The sequence below is a fragment of the Phalacrocorax aristotelis genome, chromosome 4, assembly GCF_949628215.1.
Source record: "Phalacrocorax aristotelis chromosome 4, bGulAri2.1, whole genome shotgun sequence".
Classification (NCBI taxonomy): domain Eukaryota; kingdom Metazoa; phylum Chordata; class Aves; order Suliformes; family Phalacrocoracidae; genus Phalacrocorax; species Phalacrocorax aristotelis.
Window position 1 is genome coordinate 20,118,675 of NC_134279.1, and position 25,013 is coordinate 20,143,687.

The window sequence follows — 25,013 nt, forward strand, 5'->3', positions numbered from 1 at the left end:
ACTCTGAGCTTGAAGACCTTCCAGGCATCCTACAAAAGCTAGTTGTGTAATAGATTGAGGCTGGAAAATGGATGGGGTGCCCCTGGTAGCTGGTATGATTCCAGAGCATTTCCATTTGTATCAGTACCCAGATGAAGTAAAATGTTACTTCCATTTGTTTTTTTTTCAGGTGGCTGCTTGGTGAAGTTTATTTCCATAGTGGTATTTTTGTCACTGGTCAGTTCATTTTAAATCTAATTAATTTCAGAGAGCTCAGACCTTTTAACTGAGCATGCTTTTTTCCAACGTTAAATCCAGCTAAAACAGCCTAGAATGAATTGGAGCAGTGGCCTAGAAAGGAAGGGCTTCACAGCCCATTACCAATCCCCTGAGCCATCTCATCCCCTTGACTGTCATGTAATGTTTGTTTAACATGAAATATCCATATAAAACAAAACAAAATAAAACCCGAAAAGCAGAAGAGCAGCTCTTACGCATTAAGATATTAAAATGTGAAAGTAGCGAAAATGAGATTTCCTTTCCTAAGTGCATTAGCGACCTTAGGGGAACCCTCAGCAGGGAAATGCCACAGTGGTGAGAAAAGGCTCAACTTGGAGAAGGAGGTGGATGAGCGCGTTTGGCAGTGTGGGCTGGAGTCGCTGGGGAGTTTTGTTTTCAGCTTCAAGGGAGACGAGGCCCTTGTGGGAGCCTGCGAGGATTTCTAAAATAAGTGCTCTGGGCCAGTCTGTCACTGTGCATGTTACCAAGTGTGTCTGGGCAGGAGTGTGTCACTATGTTACTGAGGATTGCTATGCATAAGTAAGCACGTAATTTCGTGAGTCACTGAGGATTTCTATGCATGAGTGACTGTTTCTGTGCTCCAATATGAATAAATAACATCCAGAGCCCCTAGTCATTCTAAAAAGGTTTATTCAAGGCTATCAGATAACTGCATTGTCAAAAAACATAGCTTGCTGAATTTATTCATGAGGTTCCAGGGACTGAAGTAAATTCAGCGTCCCAGTAGTTTCTCCCAGGTCTTTTAAAGTTCCCAGGAAGATCAAAGACCTCTAATTAAGATTCTTAAAAATGTAAAACCAAAATGGGATCACTTGTGTGAAAAGTGGAAGCGATGTGTTCAGAGTCCTGCGCACATATCCCCTGTTGTGGGATGCTTTCAAGCTCAACAAGTGCCTCCGCGGTCGCTGGCAGATCTGTAGCTCTGCATGGTATCAAGCATTGACTGTAACTTTCATCCATTGGTGGGTTGGGGACTGGAGGTACTTGGCAATGAGGAGAGTACATGTAAAATGTGAGTGACAGTCTGCAAATACTTGCTGAAGGTACTGGGAGAATGCAAGGGACAGAATTTCAGAGCTCTCTTGCTGAGCATATGTTAATGTTACTCTTTACCTAGTTGCGTTTTCACACAGGCTTACCGAGTCTTGTGCTTTCTGTGAGACACTCACCCAGTCTGCCCCTGCATCCCCTGCTGTCATCCTGGCCTTGCCTTACCTCCGCCTCCTGCTGGGACCCAGGGGCACGTTTGTGTCATAGCCTCCCCTGCTTGCAGGTCTGTCATTTCATCTTAATCTCTCAGATGCCATCACTCCCACTCCCCACAGTGTGGCACAAATCAAGTTAAATGAGATGAGTAGGCCGTTCTGTAGATGAATATAAAGACATTCAGGAATGAATGCAATAGAAAGAATTAAGTCACCTGGAGGCTATCCACAGAGGTCAAGTTAGGAAGAAATGAATGGCTGAAAGGTTTACACAGCAGCCTTCAGACACAAATTGTCATGGTATCTGTAGAATCATCAGAGCCAGTTGGGTCCTGTGGCAGGGCGAGAGGCAGAGCACCCAGCACAGCTGCGGCACTTGCGGGCTGTACAAAGGCCTGAGCACTGCAGCCAGCCAGGCTGTCTCCCAGCAGGGCACGCTGGGTCCGCTCCATCGCAGACTTTTCCCACTGCAGGCTTTCACAACGGGAAGCTCTGAAGTCACCCTCTGCTCCCAGGGGAACCAGCTACTTCTGCAGAACGCTTGCAGCAGGCTGAGCTCTGAGTAAATGGACCTCTGCTGTGAACTTATTAGAGCTTTTCTAAAAGGCTATTTTTTTCACCACAGGTATCACAAAGTTGGTGGTTGTGTCCAAGTTTGACCCCGAGAAGGCAAGAAGCAGTACTTGTTAGAGAAAGGTGTCTTTTTTTTTCATTTCATAACTGGGTAGGCACAAACATAGGGAGTCTCAGTGAATATCTGTGCTATGCATCTGTTAAAGAGCACTCTGAGCGTGTCCTGAAAGAAAGCTAAGGGAATGATACACTCTTTCCTCTCAGTAACCCAATCTGCCATTACATCAGACTTCCTTGGATTCAACTTCCACAGCCTGGTGCTGATCTCCTCCAAATGTTTGGGTAGCTGGCAGATGGCATTGTTTGCATCTGAGGTGAAGCTGATGTAAAGTTTGGAGTGATTTTCTTATCGCTGATACTTTATCCTTGCTATGTAGCAGCGCACACTAGAGGCTTACAGAGAACTCTGTGTGACACAGCCCATCTAGGAACAGAGCTGGAATTGAGGTGCTAAAATAAAAGCAGTTATTGGAAGCTAGTCAAATATTATCTGCAGAAAGTTTGCTGCCATATCTCTGTTGTGCAGCTACATCTCTTGTGGAGCAATTGCAGCTAATAAATAGGGTGCGGGAATGCTACAGACATCCTCGGAAAAGAAGGACGCAGAGATAAATGCAGATAAACGTGAAATAAAATTATCCAGCTTGGAAATGGGTTGCCACAAAATTCTTATTGCCCTTTCTTTAGGGAATTTTACAGAAACAGGCCTTCCACTTTGACTGTCTGATAGAAGATGGCACTTCCCATAGCCTAATACACATTAGCAGCCCTCAAAAGCTTTTGTTTATTATTGACAGAAAGAAAAATCCTTGCTGCCTACCAAATCACTGACTGACAGGGCTGAAAGGTTTTTCCCTAGCTGAGGCTTGTTGGCAGTTAACTGATGAGCTAAACCTCTCGGCCAGCCCTGTATAATCCCAGGGGTGCCCCTGCTGTGACTGGCAGCTGGGGGGTTTTGCTTTTACAGGGCAGGCGATAGAGGTCTCCTGGCTGGGCAGCAGCTGGAGCTCATGGTGGCCATGCCATGTCTGTTGGCTCACATCCTGGTTTCTGTCCTGAGCTCATGGGACTGGACTGTTATCACAGTTTTTGTTTCTGGCCATGGGTCCTTGGTGATATAGCCTTGCTCCAGCCCTTGTCCCTAACAAGCGGGCAAAACTGGTTGCACGGCCTAAGGCTGGCCCTTCAATCCCCTCTCAGCCCACATAGTTATAGGGTTGTAGTGGTAAATCCTTGGTCGCTTGTTGGTCTGCACACCTTAATCCTTTTTGTGTGTTTTCAGCTCCTAGCTGTGTTTGCCTTTCCTGTTGCAGCTTTTTATGCCTTTCATGCTGATTTCAGAGCCGATTCCTACAAACTGGAGGAAAAGTAAAATTGCAGTTCTTACGTGAGAAATTCAAATTGCTAAATACCTTGGGTTTGGGTTGTTTTGGTTTTGTTTTTTTGTTTTTTTTCTTTGAAAGAGTAGCTCATTCAACAAAACTGAGCAAAGTAAAACTGGAAGAGAGAGGGAGAGAGAAGGAAGTCCCCAGAATATCCTAAGTGTTTGAGTGCTTCCATAAGCTGTGTGAGAGAAAAAGGCAAGATATGCAGTCCCCGGTCATCTCGAGCTGGGGAACATGCAAAGATCTCAGCTGTGGAAAGTCATCACACAGAAAGACAGAAAGCAGGAGACTTCTTTTCCCGTTGTTTTGAGACACATTGGATTAAATGTTTGGCACCTACAGATGGGACTTCCAACCCCTCCCTTTGCAATGGCTTAATGAAGTCATATTTCTGAGTAACATGTACCTAATATATCAGGTGCACCACTCAAAGCAGAGGCAACAGCCTAAACCCATGGTACACGGCAGCAAGCTAGAGTACAGCATGGCCACATGTAGCATGTCTGCACTGGCCAAGTCCTGTAACAGAGGCATAATGTAAAGCAGGAGGAGAAGAAACACAATTTCTTAAAGTGGCACAAGCTACTACTACCAGGGTATGGTGTAGTCTTTATAGCACCCCTTTCCCTTATCACTTGGGATTCTTTGCCACCTTCCCTGGTGTAGTTATTCCTGTAAAACTTGATAATGCAGGGAAAGCTTGTGTGGCTTTGAGAGCTGAACCCAGCTATGCTTTTTGGCTCCTTATCTAGCAAACTGCAGGGAATCAACAGACAGAACAGATAAGCTGAGAGAAGATGCGACAAAGGATTACTAGATCCAGCTAAGACAGACAGTTACTTTGGGTAGGAGATGCTTGGGGTCAAATGCTGAAGTGAAGCCATGAGCAGAGAAATTTTGAGGGAGGGGCTTCCCTTGAACACAGAAGTAATCAAGGTTTTATATAGGATTTGTAAATAAAAAGGGGTGAAAACTCATCAAATTTTCTTCATTTCATGAAATGTGTGGGGGTATTGAACTTTGAACTATCTAAAAGGGCCTGGATTCACTGCTGCTTGCAGAGCTGTGCTGGTTTCATCTGTCTGGCTATAAAATAATGGATTTAGCAGAGTGATGAAAGCTACCATGCTTTTGTAACGCTTGGGTGTTAATTAACAGAATATCTGCGCATTTGCATAATATGCTTTAGCAGGCAATGTTCATTTGATAGAAGGTGGAAGAGAGTAATCTTATGTTAAAGCTAATAGTTGGTATAAGAATTAAGAGAACTTTGCCTGTGTAAAGTATGTTGCAATTTTCATGGAAACACAGTACAGATGTAAAACAATTAGAGTTGTTTTTTACACTACAGAAAGTAGCCATAATAAGTTTGTTAGATGGCGTATTTTTTAATCACATTCTTCTTGATGTAACATAAAAATCTGTTTTGTCATGTCTAGTAATCTGGTTATTCACAGTAGTTGAACGTTATATTGTGATTCGCATAGTGTAAAATAACTAACTCTCTACATGAGGAGAGTGTTTGATAGAGCTAGTCAGTATATTACAGCTTTCAGATGTAAGCCACAATACTGTGCTTTTCTTATACATTTGTTGTATACAATTATGCAGAATATCTAAAACTTTTTGTCTGTACTGCAAGTTGAACATACATCAGTAGTACATTTATTTCCCCAGCATAATTATTTTTCAGTTTGAATCACTGTTTCTCTAATGTTAGTTAACAGCAATGCTGGTTAGAAAAAGTGCGATGAGGACAGTCATGGCTAAAATATTAAATAAATATTAATTGTGGAATTCTTTGTTAAAAGAATTCTAAAGTACAATGACAAATATACTCTATAGATAGCTAAAAATTTTGCACGTTATAGTATATCTATGCAGTTAATGAATTGGTTTTCTTTCCTTTTCAGTATCTTTTCAGTGTCCTGCAAGCTTTTAGTATCTCAATAAATCGTAGCTGCTCGCGAGAGTAGCCTGACACTGGTGCTAACTGAATGCTACTGGATTGTTAGCTTTGATCTGTGATGAGGTTTCCATGGTGATATCACCAGATGAGACTATGGCCACTACAACAATTTCTTTGTGCTGATGTGATTCTGAACTGCCTACCTAGCCGAGGATGAAATCCCAGCTCTGATTAAAATCTGTGGAGTTTGCTGTAGATTTCAGTAAATTTGATACTGTCTCTGTCATGACTGGATTTGGAAACATGCTCTGGAATCACAGAAGTCCTAAATGAAGGCAGTCAAGATAATACTTTTGTTTTAAACTGTTCACTGTGTTACTCGAAACCAGATGGAATTCGCTGACATTCAAACCCATTCCCAGACTGACCATGTCTCCACATTAAATAAGTTATGCAAGCCATTTCCCTCATATCTTAAACCCTTAATTTGTGCTTATTTGATTTCATTGCATGGAAGACCTGAGAATGGAGTGGGACGGTATTGCATAAAGGATCATAAAAATACAGAAGATGGTTCCCCTTCAAAGAGCTTACAGCTGGATACAGATGAGCTTATGAGAAAGACTGGGAAAGAATGAGGTAAGGAGAACTGGCAGTCATCAAAGCAAATCGGCTGCCTGACTACATTGCATTTGATATTTTGCCATTTGAATAATTGGCATTGGTTTTACAGAGGCTTTTGAAGGAAGACATTTGTTCTTCTGTGTGAAGCAGGTGGAAGAAAGCATGGCAGTGCTTTCTAGAAATTGAGTGGGCAGCAGAGACTGGCAGCATAGGCAGAGGGGTGGCAAGGTGGGTGAGGATGCAGCAGTGGCAAACCCAAGAGAGACCACAATGCCCCTCAGGGTGCAGTTGGTAGCAAAAGTTTTGTGTGACCGGAAGGAAGAGCTAGTATAGGAATATAAAGAAAAGGGGGAAAAGGGCCAAGATAAGATTATGATCTTATTTTAACAGTACTCTGAATTGGCCTAAATATGGCAAGATTGCATTTGTCAGGACAAGACAAAAGGAAGGTTCTGTGAATACATGAGATGGGTGAAGCTCCTGTTAGGACATGAGATGGGTTCCTAGTGAAGAAATTTTAGGTGCAAGTGTGGTTAAGAAAGTCTGTAATTTTCAAGAGATTATATGGAAAGAAGTTGGCAAGCTTTAGATGTAATCAGAGTAAGAGAATCTCTGGAGGGCTCTGAGTATAAAACAGTTTTCAAACTTTTCTACCTCCTTATGCTAGTAAGACAGCCTTATATCATGTAACAAAGTAGAGAGAGAAGCATTTCTGTAATATTTCAACTATTTTAGAAAGTTGAGAATGGGACAAGGGACAGCATTGACTGTAGAAGGTCAAAAGATCTCTTAAGGAAGGAAGGGAGCTGTGGTTTGTTTTGTTTTTTTTTTTTAACATCCATTCTTTTGGACTGATAAGTAGCTGTTGCTCCTAGCAAAAAGAATGTCCCAAAGAATATCCCCTTCCTCGATCCTTGTGTTAAAGCTGAACTCTGAGTGTGTGGAAATGTTCAGGAAAGAAATTTATGGAAATTGAGAAAAGATGTATTAAAGATAAAGGTATATAAGAAATCACTTTGAATTTATTGCAGAAACATATTTTTTTTTATTAAAAAGGCAAAACAATCTCAATTGTGTCAGTTTTGTGTTTAGTTCTTTAGCTCATGTAAATATTGATTAAATTCAATACACTTGAGAAGACACTAGTGTTTTTCTTACTACACTGCAGAGAAACTGTTCTCATGGAGCAATGATGACCTCCTGTGGTCATCTGGTAAAGCTTCAGGTTTGTCCCATGTATAAAGGAGTTCGAATTTTTATTAAATTCAGAAGAGTCACAACATTGGCTGCAACACAAACTGTTCCTATACAAGTCCTTTATTTAAGTGGGGAGTACAAGCTCACTCTCAGAGAGTATGGTTTTGCCTCTTTGCTAGAATTTCACTCATGTTGAGGTTAATGTTCTAAGATGAAATGGTATGTTTTTTAAAAAAACATAAAAGTAAAACAAAAAAAGCAAATAAACTTCATGCCATTAAAGCCTTCTAGGTAAATGTTCCTATCAGTCTAAATGTGTGCAACCCAAAAGTTGAGGCACTGCTAGTATCCAGGAAAGTATCATATTTTCACTCTTTATGCTGACTCAAGTACAGAGACTAAACATTCTGCATCAGCTGGTGAAAAATGTATTTCTAAAATTGCTTTCTTATAAGTAATCTAACTTACATTCACATTGGCTAGTGTTTTTAATGCTACTCCCTGCTCACAATGTTCCCTTAGAGTTACTAAATTACCTTTAATCATGAAAAAAAGCTTGTATTATTTAAGTTGAAATTCTGTATGTTCAACCACGGTCTGAAAGTTAAAAATCTTTTGACTGACTTGAAATGTGGTTTAAACCATCACTGGGTTTGAGGAAGGAAACAATCTCTTGTATAGCATCAAAATCATTGCTAGACTTCCTTTCTGCTTCCGCTAGGTAGTGCGGTATGCTGTGAAATGTGATGTGTAAGTAGCTCTTAGCGGCTGCGTACCTAAGGTATGTCGTCGTTCTTTTGTTACACGTTGCCAATGATAATATAAAAACTGTAGCTTGAAGATTGGGAAGTCAATGTAAAAAAAAATTAATCTCAATGTATCAGTGAAGGAGCACATCTAAACTTCTTAATAACCTTGGGAAGAAAGGCTTGATTAGAAATATACAGACTTCATTACCATGAGATGTCATTGTAACTGAGAGGGTTGGAAAACTCAATGGCTGGACTGTGAGGTATTTCAGTGTGCATCTTTCTGGTGGTTGATGCTAGCACAAAGCAAAGATCTTGTGCTTCAAGATTTAAGACAGTCATTTCTGGAAGGCAGTATAGTATGAGCTGGAGACATTGATGAGAGGACAAATGACCTCACATCAGCTTATCATAGGGCTTTTTGTACCTTCCAATGTGTTTCCTTGTTTCGACCTTTCAGAGGTGGAATGCTGATTCAGACAGATTGTATATCTACTAAAATACATCCATTTCCAAGGTCCTATTAATAAATCACTGGGTTGAGTATCATAAAAAATAGACCATCAGAAAAAGCAGTTTTCATTGTGCACAAATTCCTCTGATATGCATGAAGGCAACACAAATATTTCCTAAATAGTGTAGAAATGTTGCTAGTACCTGCGGATTGCAGCACATCAAGTGATATGTTTATTTTCCACCTACCCTGGTTGCTGTATCTCTGTGGTTAGTGGGCACAATATTCTAGCAGTGTTACTTGGCCTGTTGTCCAGGCCTAATCAGCGTCCACAGGACACGAGAAGGTCTGCAAGAAAACCAAATTTAGAAACCACCACACATGCACATTACTACACAGTCAATCAGGCATGAAGCAGTGCCTACACGCAAGTATTGTCATGGTCTGCTCCTAACCCATGTCAGTGACAGACATGTCAGTCCCTACTCTCAGGTTGCCAACAGGCATGGGACATAATGATGGATTTTCTTCTTTTGGTTTGGTTTTCTTTTTTCTAGGAGTCAGTAGCTCTCCAGTTCTGAAAGGCAGAAAAATGTTCCGCTATGTCTACTGCTTGTAAGCTCCCATCTTGATTTAAAGTAGTGTGGGGAACACTGGTCAAATCTCTGGGGTCAGCAGTAGAAACACAAGAGCAGCCTGAAGTAACTTATAAGAGTAGTCAGTTCCTCAGGGGCTGACCCACATTCACAGATTAACTCTGAGGATGTTGATCGAGTGCTTCCTTGTACTGAGGGACTGGCTAGCTACCAGGTACCACATAACTGCCCTAGAAGTTTTAACTACATATTTGCAGAGGAAGTGGAGCATTTTCATTTTGGTGTACTTTTCCTTCTGCTTTAAAATAGAAAAGGAAGGTACAGATGATTCCTGCTCGGAGAGAGGACTTATCCAGAATACCTTTCAGCAACATGAAAGGTGGCAAATGAATCCCCTCATCCTAAAAGATAATAAGAACAAATAATGTTTTTTTTTTTTAAAGAGCAGAAATGGCAGAAAACCCACAAGTATAAGCTACCTCTGTAAAAATAGCACGCTTACATATCAGCAATCATATGATCTTCTACCACTCTTGAGAGTGTGAAGTAGTATACCCCAGTCACAGCCTCCTTTCCCTCTGTCCCTGCAGTGCAGAGCACTAACTTGCCCAGTGTGGTGAGGAGAGGAGGCTGTGAGGCTTCTTCTGCCCCAAAGTGGAGAGGAAGTCTCTGTTTGCTTTCTCTGACCATTTTGGAGGTCCTAACAGACAAAAGGGGTTGAGGGCTTCCTGACAAATCATTTCAGCCTCTTATCTTTCAAAACCTCACCTGAAGGCTGATTTTCTAAAAGCTGGACCATGGAAGGCTTGATATTTGAGAAATATAATAAGATATTTCTCTTAGACCTTTCCAGGCTATTTGGAAGAAGCAGGCATTTGGGCAGAAAACTTCTTGTTAGCTTATATGTGTCTATATGTGTCAGAACAGGTAGTTGCATTCAGTTACTAAACGAAGCACTCCATTTAGGGCTGAAGTATTCAAGGTAAAGAAAGCAGAACAAGGCCATGCTATGCCTAGAGAAAAGAACCTTAGTTCTTCTCTAAATGCATGTTTTATATTTATATATACTTTTTGTCATGCACAACATAAGCAGAGCAGCCTTACTGCCTATTGAAACGTTTTGCTAGTTTTTACTGATGGTTTGGATAGTAAGAGGAAAATGATTTATAGTGGAAGTAACCTTTGTCTATGTTCATGGGTAGCTTAGGAGTCAACTAATTAATTTCTAAAAACTTATTTGAAGCTAAAAAATTAGCCTGTAAAGTTTGAGAAGTGTAATGGAATACAAACCCTATGTAAATTCTTGAAACGCTAACAGATTGAAAAATTAGGGGGTTTTATGTCTCATAAAACACAGATCTAGGAATGATATCTGATATTAAAAACAATATTAACAATTTAAATGTTAATAACATCATTAGCATTGTAGGAAATCAGAATAGGTGATCATAATGGACCCTCTTACAGGAATCCTAATTAGTCTTTCAAATCTGTAACAAAAACAAATAAACCCATACTGACTCCAGAAAAGCCTTTTCTTCTCCCACGATGATGTTATAATGAACCATTACATTGACTTGTATGACAAAAAAAACTTTTAGTCTCTTTACAAAAAGAAGCTTTTAGACAAGATATTGACTAAAGCATATGCCAAATAAGGTACAATGTAATAAAGGGATTTGAGCAATTTGAGTTTTATTCTGTCAGACTGCTGTTTAGCAGTGTTACTGCAAACTGCTGTTTTCGATTCCATATTAAAGACAAAAGCCCACATCAGAGATTAGAGCTGGTACTTGATGAGCAAACTTTCTTGAGCAAGTTTTTTGCTAAAAGTACTTATAAATCATTCATCGGTTCTTACCCTGCATGGACCATTTTGCTGTCGTTCTAATTGTAGTGGTAAACAGTTTATAAATGTATGAGATAAGAGGACACAATAAAAATGATAGGGCTATTATCTAAATTCTAAATGCAGTGTCTGAAGTATTTGAGTGATGAATTCAAAACACTCACTTTTAAATACTAGCCTTATAGGAGGACAGAAATCTAAAGCAAAGCAGATGAGAAGTGGTAGTACCCCAAAATTAATAAAACCCACCTGAGCTCTATGAAATTTTTAAGTAACAGCTATGTGTACTTTTCCTTTAACTCTGTGTTCAAAGTCTTTATAGGCTGTAGTCTCAGTCACAGTCCAGGTGACAAATATCCTTCCACTTAATTTAAAGAAAGATCCAGTGAAGGAAATAAGAAAATGAGACAGCAAAATCCTGGGCTCTCATCTTTTTCATGTGCTTGGCATCCCTAGGATTCAGTGTACTTTTTATTCAACACAGTGGTAAAAATACCATTTGAAGAGGAATTTTAATATCTAGATATGAAAGTGCTGCCTCTGAGCAGTAGCACTGCTTCTAATAACCTGTTGAGTCACAGATTTGAGCAGCAAACTTTAATAACATATGCAGGAACATGATAAAATACACTTAATGTCATACAGCTGCACAGCATTTTGGCCATAACCTGTAAAAATGGAAGTCTGGATCTACTGAGCTTATAAAATTTTCTATGACGGCACCATCTGGTGTCTTCCAATAATACTATTTATGTTATTTTTAGGGGAGGGAAACGAAAGAAATATCCTGTCACCTTTTAAAGCTAAGTTTGGATATAGGCAAAAGGGGATGTCCTTGATCATCTAGTCCAAACCTAGCTATTGCAAGCAGTCATTTAATAATTCCTTCACATCAGTTTATTATGTCTTCTTTAATTCCAGTTAGGTAATCAGAAAATTTCACAGATCTGTTAATTGAAAACCTTCCTCCATTTCTTGTGTATTCATTTATATATGACCAACTTGCAGTCTTTTTCTTAGGTGCTAAATCCTAAATTGTTGTTTTCCTTCCACTGCATTTAGCCTTCCTGATACACCAGCAAAGAGCAATTACATCCTCTTCGGCCTTCCCTTTGTTGCCAAGCTTTTATCTTTTTAATAAATAATTCTTCATTCCTCACTCCTCTAGCTGCCCCTTTCTGCATCTTCTACGAGTGCAGTGCTTGTTACGCATAACTCCAGGTGGGCTTTCTTGAGGCCTCGTGTGAGAATATTTGTGTGCTCCCCATCACTGCTGGTCCTGTCTGCCAATGCATTTTAAGGCCACATTGGGAGGGGGGGTGCGGGGTGGGGGGGCAGTATCCCATCCAATGAGCTTCCAGTTAAGAGCAGAAATACGTATTTTTAGTCTGTAAGTTCATGACCTGGCATTATGTACTATTGAATTTCATCACATCTCAGTCAGATCAATAAGGTTCTCCTGTATTCCATACATGTCTTTGTTGCCAATGGCACCTTCTTTTATGTCATCAATTAATTTCCCATTTTGTTTGTATGCACTATGCTCATTAATGATCATACTAAATATGATCAGTCCCAGAAATCACTCTTGGAAAACCTCCATTAGTAACCTCACACATCTGTTTTCAGCGTAACCTATTACTATCTTCCATTTGGCCAAGCACCTGTATTTGCCGCCTGTGTGGCACTGTATAAATGCTCTATTGAAGTTCATCAGCAAGGCTTATTAGTGTAGGAAAATGCCCAGTTAATTCAGGTATATGCTTCCTCTCTCTCTAGCAAGACCAGGAATCTCTGCATGCGTCTGAATTGGGCCACATAAACATTCCCACTGTTAACCTGGGTATATCTGTGTTTCGTAATTCCATTCAGAGACTTGTTGGTGGAAGTCTTGACAAACATTAGCATCTCAGTGTCACTGGGTACATTCAGCTTTTGGTCTGAGTGTGGTAGCTTTATGGAAGTGTAACACTGTGAAGAAAATACTACTTGTCAGCACAGTCTCTGAATTGTAGCTAGGATGTGCAATGTAGCTAGCTTCCTCTCACACACTTCCTATGCTGGCAATTAATAGCTTAATTTTGGCAATGGTGGAAGAATTTTAGGGGTGTCCTTTCAAAAGCTGAACCTCCCACTAGGAAGACTTTCGGTGTGACTGCCACTCAGAACTTGTGGTGTAGCCTTGGTGAGGTGAACATTGTATTTTGTAGCTCTGCACCCTCATCTGCTGGTGATTGCTTAAGGAGCAAGATGCAGGATGTCTGTTGAGCAAGTAACTTTGTGTGAGTACTATCACTTCTGCAGCATGTTCACTGATATGATTCAACCAAAATAGCGCGAAGCAGGACTCTGCCACTAATTTGAAAACTGCACTAATATTTAATATATACTTTCCACAATAGACAGTGTGTTTTTCTGCACAGAGATTGAAGTCTGTATTTCTTTTAGGCATTAGAGAGTGGCATGTAGCTGGCAACCTCCACTTCCAAGATTTATCATTATACCACAGAAGTTATGAGCCACCTAACTAGCACTTAACATGACTCTTTTCATTCCAGATCAAATGAACTTCCAGCATGAGGCAGATGATTGCTAATCACACATTTCTATGCAGCTTCTGCAGCAAGTTCCATTCTTCACACAATCTTGTCTAATACATTTCCAATTTGTCTGGTTTTTTGGAGAGAATCTCTTTTATAAGTTACATGCTTCTTTTAAGTTCTTCACAGTATTTCCCTTGGAAGATGATTAAAACACTAAGAATTGGCACCGTTTTGGAGCTTGAATTCTTGTGTGTTAAGAAATTCTGCTTCAGCAGGACTGCACTTCACTCTGTGTGTGTCTGTCAACACCAGAACAGCTAGCACAGACACAGATACAAATTTGAGTCTTATTCCACACTTCAGTTAAAGACTGTCTTCAGTCAGTCCAACTGACCATTCAAGAGGAAGATGGAGATACTTGGATCTGATGCTAGTCACAGTAGTTCCCTCCCTTCCCCCATGCTGTAGGCTATGGAAGATGGTAAGCTTAATAATAGTACCTTATTAGGTCCTTTGATGTATTTGGTTACATGTGCTCTGCCTTGGGAAGAGACAGGTAGGAAAGGAGCAATAAGTAAGGTGAGCACTTGTAGTCAAGTTACTGGTTTATGCAGGAGAAACAGCCCAGTTTGGATGGCAGGAAATGCTGGCCCAATGCTGACACCGTGGCTACCCTGCAGAGCTGGGGCTGGATGTTGTCAGTTCACTTATTCTCCAGGTAAGATGTTTAAATAACTCCCTTTATAGGACAGCAAGGAAAATAACCTAGTAACAGGAGGAAACTGTCTTTCTGATATTTTTACATTGCAAAGGAAAAGCCAGTATTTTGACTGAGAGCTTAGTAAGTCTCTACATGCGAGTAATGAGAAATGCGGAAAATGCTGAAAGTTTAAGGGAGCTGAGTGAGCTATTACAGAAGAGAAAGAAATTGCAGAAAGGAGACATGTTTCTTTCAAATGTTCTTTATTTTTCAGAAGCTATAACAGAAGAAGGAAGAGGCAGAAAGATGTTCAACAGCAGCAATCTCCTGGGTTCTTGTAGTTTACAAAAATATCTCTGTAACAAAAGCAGATGCTAAACAAACATGATAAGACATGGCAATTTTTGCCTCTGGCACACAGGGAGCACCGTCTCACTTTGAAAACTTAATAAAGATCAAACACGATAAAGCTGCTTTGAACTCTCTTAATAATTTTTAAATGAAAATGTCACTTTCCCTATAAATTCTATCGAACCTTTCCTATAGCTCCCATGAGGAGTTTATCTTGGCTGGAACACACGTTTTTTTCTGGAACTTTACTCTGAAGATTTCTTTAAAGCATCAGAGCTTTATCAAGAATATTAAATTGACCTAAGTAAATGAAACCAGAACTACAGTAGCAACAATAGTAATCCAAACAATGTTACCGAAGAATGAAGCAGTGTTCCATTCTAAGTCAGGATTCTGTAACAAAGTCAGTGACAGGCAATACAGCTATTAGCATATGAATAGGAAGATGGATGGAGTATTAACAACGGCAGTTAGGTCAAGAAAAGATGTATTGCTCAATTAACTCTCTAAATGAACAAACTTGCTGGGCTTTTTTTACTCAAAGCACGGTATTGGCAGCAAACAGGTGAGGCGATGGTATTGCTTTATCCTTTGTGTGATCTCCCGGTGTTAACATCTCTTCTGTTCTTCTCCAGCTGTAAACAAGAATCAATTTCAATCTCATTGCTAGGGATGGCAAAAGAACTCGTTTTCCTGAGCACCTGCGGAGAGATCGTATTTCAGTCAACTTTTCCTGCTGTCCATCAGCATCAAGAAACCTTCAGGCTGCATTGAAGTTAGGTCTAACCCCAAGTCTCCCAGCTAGCACCTGCTGGGGTCCTACCCCTGTGGGGACTCATCACACTCAGTGCAGAGTGAACTGAGGTGCCGACCAAAGCCTCCTGGGAGTAGAGAGAGGGATGGGTTTTCTCACCTACCCTCTCGTGTGTATTTTCCATAGGTTTGCTTTTGCCTGTGCCCAGCTCAACACAGGTTCACTGACCTTTGGGTGTATCTAGGTCCTATACGCAATACGGCATCAAGTTTGCACGCTCTGAACGGCTTGCTGGAGGATCTTCCCATTAATGGTGAAGGGAGCCAACACACCTAATTTAGGCTTTTTCAATACCCTGCAATGCCATCTTCAGTATTCTTCTGGATTAAGATTCCTAACTTCCAGGTAAATCCCTACTACAGCGGACTTTAGGCAGCCTAGTCTTTAAAAGCCTGGCTTTTAAACCTTTTGCCATTTTACCTCTTGGAAATGACTGTCCCAACAGGCTGAGATAGAGGTCTACAAAACACCATGGGATTCCATAACAGAGGGGCTTAGCGACCTGGAAGAGATTCCTCATCTTTAACTGAAGCAATTTCTGGCCATTGCCTTTAAGGTTGTTTGAAATTTTGGCCACAGGGACACTATCCAGCACCATCGAAGCGTAACAAGGTACCTTATAAACCAAAAAGGGTATAAACTAACGAATTTTACCATGTGAAAGGGCAATCTAACAGTGTTGTGGCACACATTAGAGGTAGTCATGTAGTGAATTTCAATGTGTCATTTGCTCATTATCAACTGTTACCTTATCCAGCTTCTGAGTTTCTGTATATCAAGAATCTGAGGCTGGAGGTCCCCACATCCCACTTCTCTTCTACTTATTGACCCCATTTCACACACTCAAGTTTGAATATGATGGTCTTGTAACTTTCTGCAAGATATAGTTCAGCTGGAATTATTCTCACTTCAGAAGTGTGGAAAAGAGAGAGGAGGATTTGTAACATATTAGTAAAGCCATAAATAACATCCAAAATTCAGAGATACACCTCCCCACCCAAATGCTACAGATACTGTAAAATTATTTTCACTAGCATATAAAAGTAGGGATTGTGTTTTCACTGTAACCCAGGCAAGGTGTTTTGTGATCATGATGGATGAGTGCCTTGTATATTTCTGTGGAGGCTGGAGTGGGACAAAAGTCACAGGGTTTTGTTGTTTCGAAGGAGAGGGCATCAGCTAGGGTAAGGTGGTGGCAAATCTTTTGCTGGCCTGAAAGGAGACATATTTACAGCTGCTTGGATGTCCACTGAAAGTACGGCGTTCTTGTGCCAGGACCAGAGCAGAGCTCTGGGGAGCCAGGCAAAGGGAGAACCTCAGATGTTCCTGTGAACAGAAACAGAAACTATGGGAAGAACCACCGTTAACTCTTACACCAAACTGGGTGATTACAAGTCAAACCATTGACCTGGGTAACCGTAGTTCAGCTTTCAGCCATAAAAGTAATCAAATATTCTGTTGTTTGTATTCAGGAGTACTTGTAAGGTGAGAAACGACCACTAGATTATAAATTAATTGTGAAGAATTTAATATCTCGCACTTAAATAAAGCATGCTTTCCAGTGGTATTTGCTTGCTTGTTTGTTTAATTTTAATATAGGAGTAGATTGTCTTCCACTTCCCAGGACAGTCTCACTTCTGAATTTCCTCCAATGAACAATCACTGTTTAATCAGTTACTTTCGCTTTAAGTTGCATTGTCTAGTATAAACTTTGGTTCTTGTTGTGCCTTTGTCCACTAGCTTAACGGGCCTATTAGAACCTGCTGCTATATCCCTGTGATGGTACTTACACGATGTAATCATACCGCCTCTTTCCTTGAAAAGCTGAATAGATTGGGCACCTGAAATCTCTCCCCGGAGAGGAATTACCTCAAATTATTTTTAGGGTTCCTTTCTTAACCTTCTCTAGTATTTCAATATCCTTTTTAAAATGCAGATACCAAAACTGGACAGCTTCCAGTATCTGTCTCACTGCTGCTTCACGCAGAGAGAAAATCGCTTCCCTACTCCTACTTGTTACTCCTCTGAAACATCTGAGGATAGCTGCATCCTCTTTAGGCCCCTTCTCCCTCAGAGTATGGCACAATTCCTTCTTACTCTGACCCCCAAATCCTCCCCTGTGTGCAGAGCAAACCACACGCTCCCCAGTTCTGCTCCAGAGTGGCTGGCAGTTTCGGTCACCTGTATTTTCATATGTATTTTCTTAGAATCATAGAGTTATAGAATCATTAGGTTTGGAAAAGACCTCTAGGATCATCAAGTCCAACTGTCAAGCCAACACTACCGTGTCTCCTAAATCATGTCCTGAAGTGCCACGTCTACACATCTTTCAAATACCCCCAGGGATGGTGACTCCGCCACCTCTCTGGGCAGCCTGTTCCGGTGCATGACCACTCCTTCCGTACAGAAGTTTTTCCTAATATCCAACCTAAACCTCCCCTGGCGCAGCTTGAAGCCGTTTCCCTCAATTTTTGCATTGAGTTCTATTAAAACGCATTCTGATTCAACTAAGCTCATCTTCTCTGGTCCTTGATAGGTTACACGTGTAATGAGGGTGTCATGTGTCATTGGATAACACACTTTTCATAAACCTGTTACGGCCATGGCTGTGTAATTTTACTAACCACAGTGATAATTTCCTCACAAAAACGCGAGTAGTGTTCGCTTGGCAGGCCACTTCCCATAAAAACAAACTTTATCCATGCATTGGATTTTTTTCTCTCGTGGTTTTTTGGGGGGTTGGTTAATGTTAGGCCACCGGCCCACAACTACCCGGTCACCATACTTAGTTTTTCTGAATCTTATCAGGAAACTGAACACTCAATCTTCCCAGATTTTCCCGTTCTGCCAAGTTTTACTTGAAGCAGTGTCAGAGAGCTGGTTATTCTCTCCTCCCTCCTGCCCACTCTTTTGGGATTCATGTGTGCCATGTTTCCGGGTCTGCTGGTTTTTGTATGTTCTTAGGACACGCTTCTTCATCTCTCTTTTATGACTCAATAATCTGGCAAACACGTCCTCCCTTTCTTTCCAAATGTAAACCTGAAAAATTTATTGATCATTTACACCTTTTTTTGGCCTTCTCTTCTAATAATACCTGTCACTTTTCCAAATATACAGATGCTTTATTGCCCATAGCCCTTCCAGGCATGGATTTTCCCCTTCCGGCTTTGGCTTCCCTTATGGAATCTCAACACTTTCTAATTAATGTTGATTGCCATCTACTTCTGTCTGTCAGTGTTAGTTCTACATCGTCATTTTTTCTTCTCAGTTGCTGACTTTGCTTCTCCAGGAACGGGCTTTCAATGAAAGTTATCCTCTTGCTTGATGGTAGACTTTTTGACAACCCACCATATTTCCCTGTAAACTTCTCTATTTTATTTCCCTGTTCACCTGTGCATTTTTCTCCCAAATTCACTTTTTTCAACTTCGGGGAAATAACTTTTCTAAAGCTGGGGGGGGGGTGGGTAAGGCTGTCGCCTGTTTGCTTAGATCAAAGGCAGCTATGAACATAAACTGGAAACAGGCAAATATTGACACTAGCGAGATAACTCAGGCATCTCATCTAAATGAAAGGGAATGGTATTTCTAGCAGCAGATTTTAATAACGAGGCGGCTAAAATAGGCAATATCTATTGATCGTGTGAGACATCCCTCTGTTACTGAACACAGTTATGGAAAAGCAGAATTTTTGCTGCTCAGGTGCGCTAGGGTGGACAAACGTAGAGTCAGGTCAGCCGTGTTTTGACCCTTTTGAAAGGCATTTGAGTCTTGGCCAAAATTCTTTTGGGGTGTTGTACACATTAAAAATCCCCAAATCTGGGCTTTCAGTGAGCCAAAATGAAACTATTCTTTTCTGTCCATGCCCGTGGAGTTTGAGTGTTTCCAGAGAGCGGCTCTGTCGTTCTTTGAGGTTTCACCTTCATGGTTCTCTGTCTTCCCATCCGTTGCACACCTGATTTTGGCAAACGTGCCTGTCAGCGCCATTCAGAAACGTATCCTAAGAAATTTATTTGCTTTGTATTTTAAAGCCTGATAGACAAGCGATTATCCCTCTGAGCTCTGTGCCCTGATGCCATTATAATATTCACATTTGCATTTTTTTTACCTTATCCTACAGCGGTCGGGGGGAAAAAAACAAAACAAAACGAAGCAAAGCAATGACAGTTAAAGCTGTGGGAACCGGAGGTGTGACCGGCTAATTGCAGAGCACCCCGCACCCGGGCTGCCGGGGCTCCGCTCTCCCCCCGGCGCCGGTCCCCGCCCCGGCGGCCCCCCCGCGCTGCCGCCCCCGGCCGGCAGGTGTCGCTGTCGCGCCGCCCCGGCGGCCGCTCCCCCCTCCTCCGCACCGGCCCCCCCCGCCGCCGCCGCCGTCCCCGACCCCCCCCTCCCCCCCGGGAGCGCAGCCCCTCCGCCGGGCCGCGCCGCGCGTCCGTGGGGGCCGGGCCCGCGGCGGGAGCCGCGCCGCGCGTGTGTGGAAATTCTCCGCGCCTTCCCCGCGGGCCGGGCTGCCAGCAGCGGCGGGGGGAGACAGCGGTGCGGGCAGGGCGAGCGAGCGGAGGGCAGCGGGGCAGGAGGAAGCGAGGGAGAGGAGGGGAGGGCGGAGACGGGGCCAGCCCGAGGAAATCAAACGTCCCCGCCATGAATTAGGCAGCGGGCTGCAGAGGGGAGGGCCCCCCTCCTCCTCCTCCTCCTCCTACTCCTCCTCCTCCTCTTCCCCCCTCCCTCCCCGCACGGCGGCCGGCGGGAGCAGCGCCGCCCCGCACGGAGCCGGCTGCTCGGGGCGCGCCACGCGTGCACGCACAGACACACGGACACACACACACGTACAGACAGGCGGCGGCGTGGGCGGGCGGGGGCCCGGCAGATGAAGATGGCAATGTCCGTGATCCAAGCGTGCCGCAGCCTGGCTCTCTCAACATGGCTGCTGTCCTTTTGTTTCGTGCATCTGCTGTGCCTGGACTTCACCGTGGCCGAGAAGGAGGAGTGGTACACGGCCTTCGTCAACATCACCTACGCCGACCCGGCGGCCGGCAGCCCCGAGCTCCGCAGCGAGAAGAGCGAGTGCGGGCGGTACGGCGAGCAGTCGCCCAAGCAGGACGCCCGCGGGCAGGTGGCCCTCTCCGCCTCCCCCGCCGACCGCTACGCCTGCGACCCCGGCACCCGCTTCAACGCCCCGGCGCCGGGCAAGAGCTGGGTGGCCCTCATCCCGCGGGGAAACTGCACCTACAAGGACAAGATCCGCCACGCCGCCGCCCAGAACGCCTCCGCCGTGGTCATCTACAACGTGGGCTCCAGCAACGCCAACGAGACCATCACCATGCCCCACGCAGGTGAGCCCGGGCGCCCTGCCCGCGCTCCGTGGGCGCACCCCGAGCTCTGCGCTGGGTGGGCGGGCGGGCCACGTTTGCCTGTGCGTGGCAGCCGTCCCGCATCCTTGGGGTGGGGAGCTGCTGGGGGCGAAGGTGTCCTCGCACCTCCTGGCAGGGAGCACGGTGGGCTGCGGGTACCCATCCTGGTGGCCGTGGGGCACCTCTCCACGCTGCCGTGGCAAAGGATGGACGTGCCGCTAGCAGCGATGCACGCTGGTGCTCCAGGGGTGAAAAGTTTGGGAGATGTGAAGTTTGGCTCTAGTCGGAGGAATGGATGGGACCCTCTGCCCACTGCGGGGCACCAACGTTTTGGTGTGTCCTGAGGATCCTCTGGCAGGTGTCCTGTGGGATCGGGTGTGATTGAGACCTTCAGAAGAAGAGAAGCGTGGTGTTTATGATGCAGGCTTAACAGGAGGTGAATAAAGTAGGGAACACAGCGTCTGCTGTCTTGCCTATGATAGTGTAAAAGCCGTGGGATCAAGCAGGAATGTTGAATATCTGATTTGGTGAGACCATGAGATATTTTGTCCAGGACTGGGCAGGGGGTGGGTGTCGCTCTCCCAGGTGAACGCTCTGATGGAGTTTGTGCTCGCAGTGTCAGCAGATGGGTGCTCGAGTTCCAACATGTGCTCGTCAGATAGAACCGAGCAGAAATCCAGCCACCAGAAACGACCCAAACCTCGGGATGCGCTTAAAAAAAGCGCTGGTTTTGTAGGAGTGTTTGATCTGAAATAACGTTGTTTTAAAAACAGATCACCAGGCTTATATTTAGGGACAGTGTCTTCTGCCAGGGGTCACTGGTCTTTTATACCAGCAGCCCATGCCACGGAGACTGAAATGCCACCTATTGTGAAATCTCGGCTTGATTTGCATCCAGTAACTAATCATGCCCAGCTGTTTCATGCCAGTTGAATTCTAGCAGAGTTGGGGTAAATTGAAACACAGAAAGGCTGCAAAACAGGATGTTATTCTAATGACATTTTAAATTTCCACAGTAAACTAGCTAGCATGGATGTGCTGAAGAACAATTCGTTGCCTAACTGTAATGCTGTAATACTGCTTATGCAAAAGTAGTGCTTTTGGAACATCTTCTGTGCAGCCTCTTTAAGAGATTAGCCATTTATTTGGGCCAATTCATGTTTCTTTGGTAGGATCGGTGGAAGATGGGGTTTCTTAGTATTTTCCATTGGTTTTGTGAGACAAGCAACTTATAACATCTTGAGCTTCTTAAAACTGTGCTTTATAATCTGCACATGGTTTAGTAGCTGTTCAGATTATGCTCCTTGGTACTTCCAGTATCACAGATTATATACTAAGCAGTATAAAGTAGTGGGAGCTTGGCATACTTACGCACTCTTAAAGCAAAGCTCAGGCTGTTTCAAAACTTACGACGCATCGCTTGTTCTTGTCTAGTGAGTTTCTCTAAAACTGCCAACATGTTGGATCAATTAATGGTTTGCCTGTTTTTAAAGTATGCACTAAGCTGGTTTCCCACACAAATGGTGTTTTATTAAGAAACAGTGGGAGTAAAAAATGTGTCTAACCTTTTAAAATGTTAGAGCTTTTGTTTGTTTTTAAGTCTAAAATGAAGTAAGCAGGGAATCTTTCTTACTGAAAGTGGCCTCAGCTTTCAAAAATACGAACACTGTATCACTTATCTTGGGGGCAGCTTCTTTCATGTCATATGACTCTTTACAGTTTATTCTGAGAATCCTTTTTGAGTCCTGAGTTGATACCCAGCAGCGTGACTGTACAGTACGAGAGGCTGAAGTGAAAGGAAACTTGCAGAAAATAATCTGGACTTGTTGAACACAGTCAGTGAGGCTGAAGGGCTTTGCTGATTGATTGTATGATTGTATTGCCTTTGTTTTGGAGGATTTTTGCTTTGTGAAGTTGAAAATTGGTTGTTAGTCTTACCTTAGGGAAAACCTGCTCTCTGTGTACAGTCAAAATTCAGAGGACTTTTAGAGCATGTGTCTGCTGGAACAGGAGGAAAAATAATTGTTCTTAAATATTTAATAAACTAGCAGCCATTTAGAACTGGATTTATCTTTACTCTTCCTCTTGTTACCACTGTTATACTGGGACAAGGTGAATGTGCAAGCTGTGTAAAATTATCTTTCTTGCTTGCAGCCTTTGACGTTTGCTTGGTCCCAGCCTAAACAACAGCACAAGATTCAAGGGAAGAATGAATCAGGTTCTTGGTTTCTGAGTTCAGCAGCATCTGTGATGCTCTACCCACGCCAAATCCTGGAGTGGGAAGAAGAAAATTCCACCCTGGAAAATATTTGGGGGGTGGGAGGGGAGGGTGAAATATGACCTAAAAAGCAATTTAAGAGTTGAAAGAAATATGGTGTTACTCTCTTCCCCCCCCCCCCATTTTTTTGAGGTTTCATATAATCTTAAATAAACTGTTTCTATACAGAAAACAGTATATCCTGTTGCATAACAATGTGACTCCTCCCCTTACTAAAGAACTATTACTCCTAAGAGAGTTTTTTTTCATTATGTAGATTCTTCTCTTCTGTATGCTTTGCCTTCTTTCTTTTACTGTCGTTTTATCTCTTTGTGCTGCTGCTTCTGCTCCTCCCCCCCGCCCCCCCCTCCCCCCCCCATTTCTCCATCTCTGCCCCTGTGCATCATTCCCCCTCTTGGCCACGTTACTGTGCTACTCTCTTTCTCCTGCCAAAGGTCTTACCTCACAGCTGTATGTTTAATTATATTTCCTGTTGTCTGCTACAATGCATGCCAATGACCCTTTGCTAACATGGTAGTTCCTGATTTGAAAATCTATAGGCGACTGTAGCAAGCTACCATGCTTGAATTTGAAGGAAGGTTGGTAGACTACCACCCGTGACACCCCCATCACCCACCCACCGATCAAGACCAGGATGGTATTATATCAAACCTTGTTGTGGAAATCTTCAAATACAGCTTTCCAGGATTTATAGTGCACCAGACAGAACAGATCAAGTGTTTGATTTGAACCAGTTCAGTCACTGTATTGAAAGCCTTTGCTTCCAGGGAGCTTGTACATAGGTCACTGCTTGCACACGTCACAACTCTACCTCACTCTTCTGGATGTGCATTCACAGGGAGCCCAGAGCTCGATGGTTCTCACGCTAGGACACGCTTGCCTTTTGCATCATCTGCTATAGCCTTTGCAAACCAGCGTCTATTTTTATTGGCTTGAAGTATCGTATAGGAGCTGAGGGTCCAACTTTGTTTTTTGACTAAGTATGTTTTAACCAGAGAAGGAAGAAAAGCATCTAGAATTTCTATTTTGGATGCTTTTTTTGTTTGTTTGTTTTTCCTCCTAAATCAACTTCTCTAGTAGAAAAGTACTCTAATAATACAGAGGATGTTCTTTTTCCTCCAGAAGACTAATCCATAGTGTTGGCTAGAGTTTCTGACTGGCATTTTTTTCTTATTCAGAACAAATTAGCTGTTATTTAGGTTTGAAGAGGCTCTAGCCACTGTGTCTACATTTAATAACCTGGTATTAACTGGAAGTATTCTTACTACCCGTTGTAGCACAAGTCCTAACATTTCCTCTGAGCTCTGAATAGATACAGTAAGGGAGCCTTCCAGAAGATGAATCAAGGTGAGAGCTTCCCTCTCTCCAGCTCTTATTTGAGGCAACCTAGACTGACCACTTCTAACTTGTGCACCTGTCAGGTGCTTGGGGATAGGGAGGGATGTTAACTGCGACTGTACACGATTCGTATGTGGGTAAAAATCAAGTCTTTAGTATTCAATACAGTTTGTAATGTTCAGTTTAAATTCTGGGGTGCATGAGAATATCTCACAGAATGGATATGATTATTATGTGAAGTAAATTGCATCCTAAGTATTTTGCACCAGAAGCATGTGTGAGTCAGGCAGTTTTGCATTCTCTGTATTCCGCTTTTCCAGTGCATGCCATCACAAATTTTAAGCCGTGCTGTGCGTATGACAGCCTGTTTTCAATGAGAGGCAGATGCCTCGCTTTTTGTAATGACTCGTACACACTGGCAGCAACTGTCAAATATATCTTTGAGGCATGACTCTCGTATGTGGTCTAAGATGACTGTGTCATCTCCCCTCCCTCTTTGGCCCTCAAGTGCGGCACATGTGTGCCAGGTGGCATGAGGAGGGCATGGCCATCCCACTGCAAAACCAGGTGTGTCCCTCCACTCATACTGTGAATGTGGCCAGCCTTGATCCGTGCACTTGCAGTTCAATAAAAGTTTCTTCCCTTGTACTCAGATTTTTGTCCACGATCAATGACTGGTTTTGCCTTTTACATATTTCAAGATGTGTTGGTAGTAGTTCTGACTTTGGGCTCCCCTGTAGGTTTGTACTGATGTGCAAATT

At 42.9% G+C, this 25,013-nt stretch overlaps 1 protein-coding gene and 1 long non-coding RNA gene across 5 annotated transcripts in view; both read left to right on the forward strand.

Annotated features, from left to right (window-relative positions):
* Positions 1-16,855, forward strand: part of LOC142056163 (uncharacterized) — a 25,001-nt gene extending 8,146 nt beyond the window's left edge. Inside the window, exons 4-6 of one of the 2 annotated variants that reach the window (XR_012660246.1) lie at positions 5,929-6,050; positions 13,091-14,141; positions 15,110-16,855. This is a non-coding gene — a long non-coding RNA (uncharacterized LOC142056163). Of the gene's footprint in view, positions 1-5,928; positions 6,051-13,090; positions 14,142-14,397 lie in introns of both variants that reach the window. The other variant, XR_012660245.1, reaches the window with a different exon arrangement.
* Positions 16,856-19,686: 2,831 nt separating this feature from the next.
* RNF150 (ring finger protein 150) overlaps positions 19,687-25,013 on the forward strand; it is a 133,959-nt gene continuing 128,632 nt past the window's right edge. For 2 of the 3 annotated variants that reach the window (XM_075090512.1, XM_075090513.1), the window contains exon 1: positions 19,690-20,618. In XM_075090512.1, coding sequence (XP_074946613.1) covers positions 20,153-20,618 — 466 coding nt within the window. In that variant the 5' untranslated portion in view covers positions 19,690-20,152. Of the gene's footprint in view, positions 20,619-25,013 lie in introns of all 3 variants that reach the window. The other variant, XM_075090514.1, reaches the window with a different exon arrangement.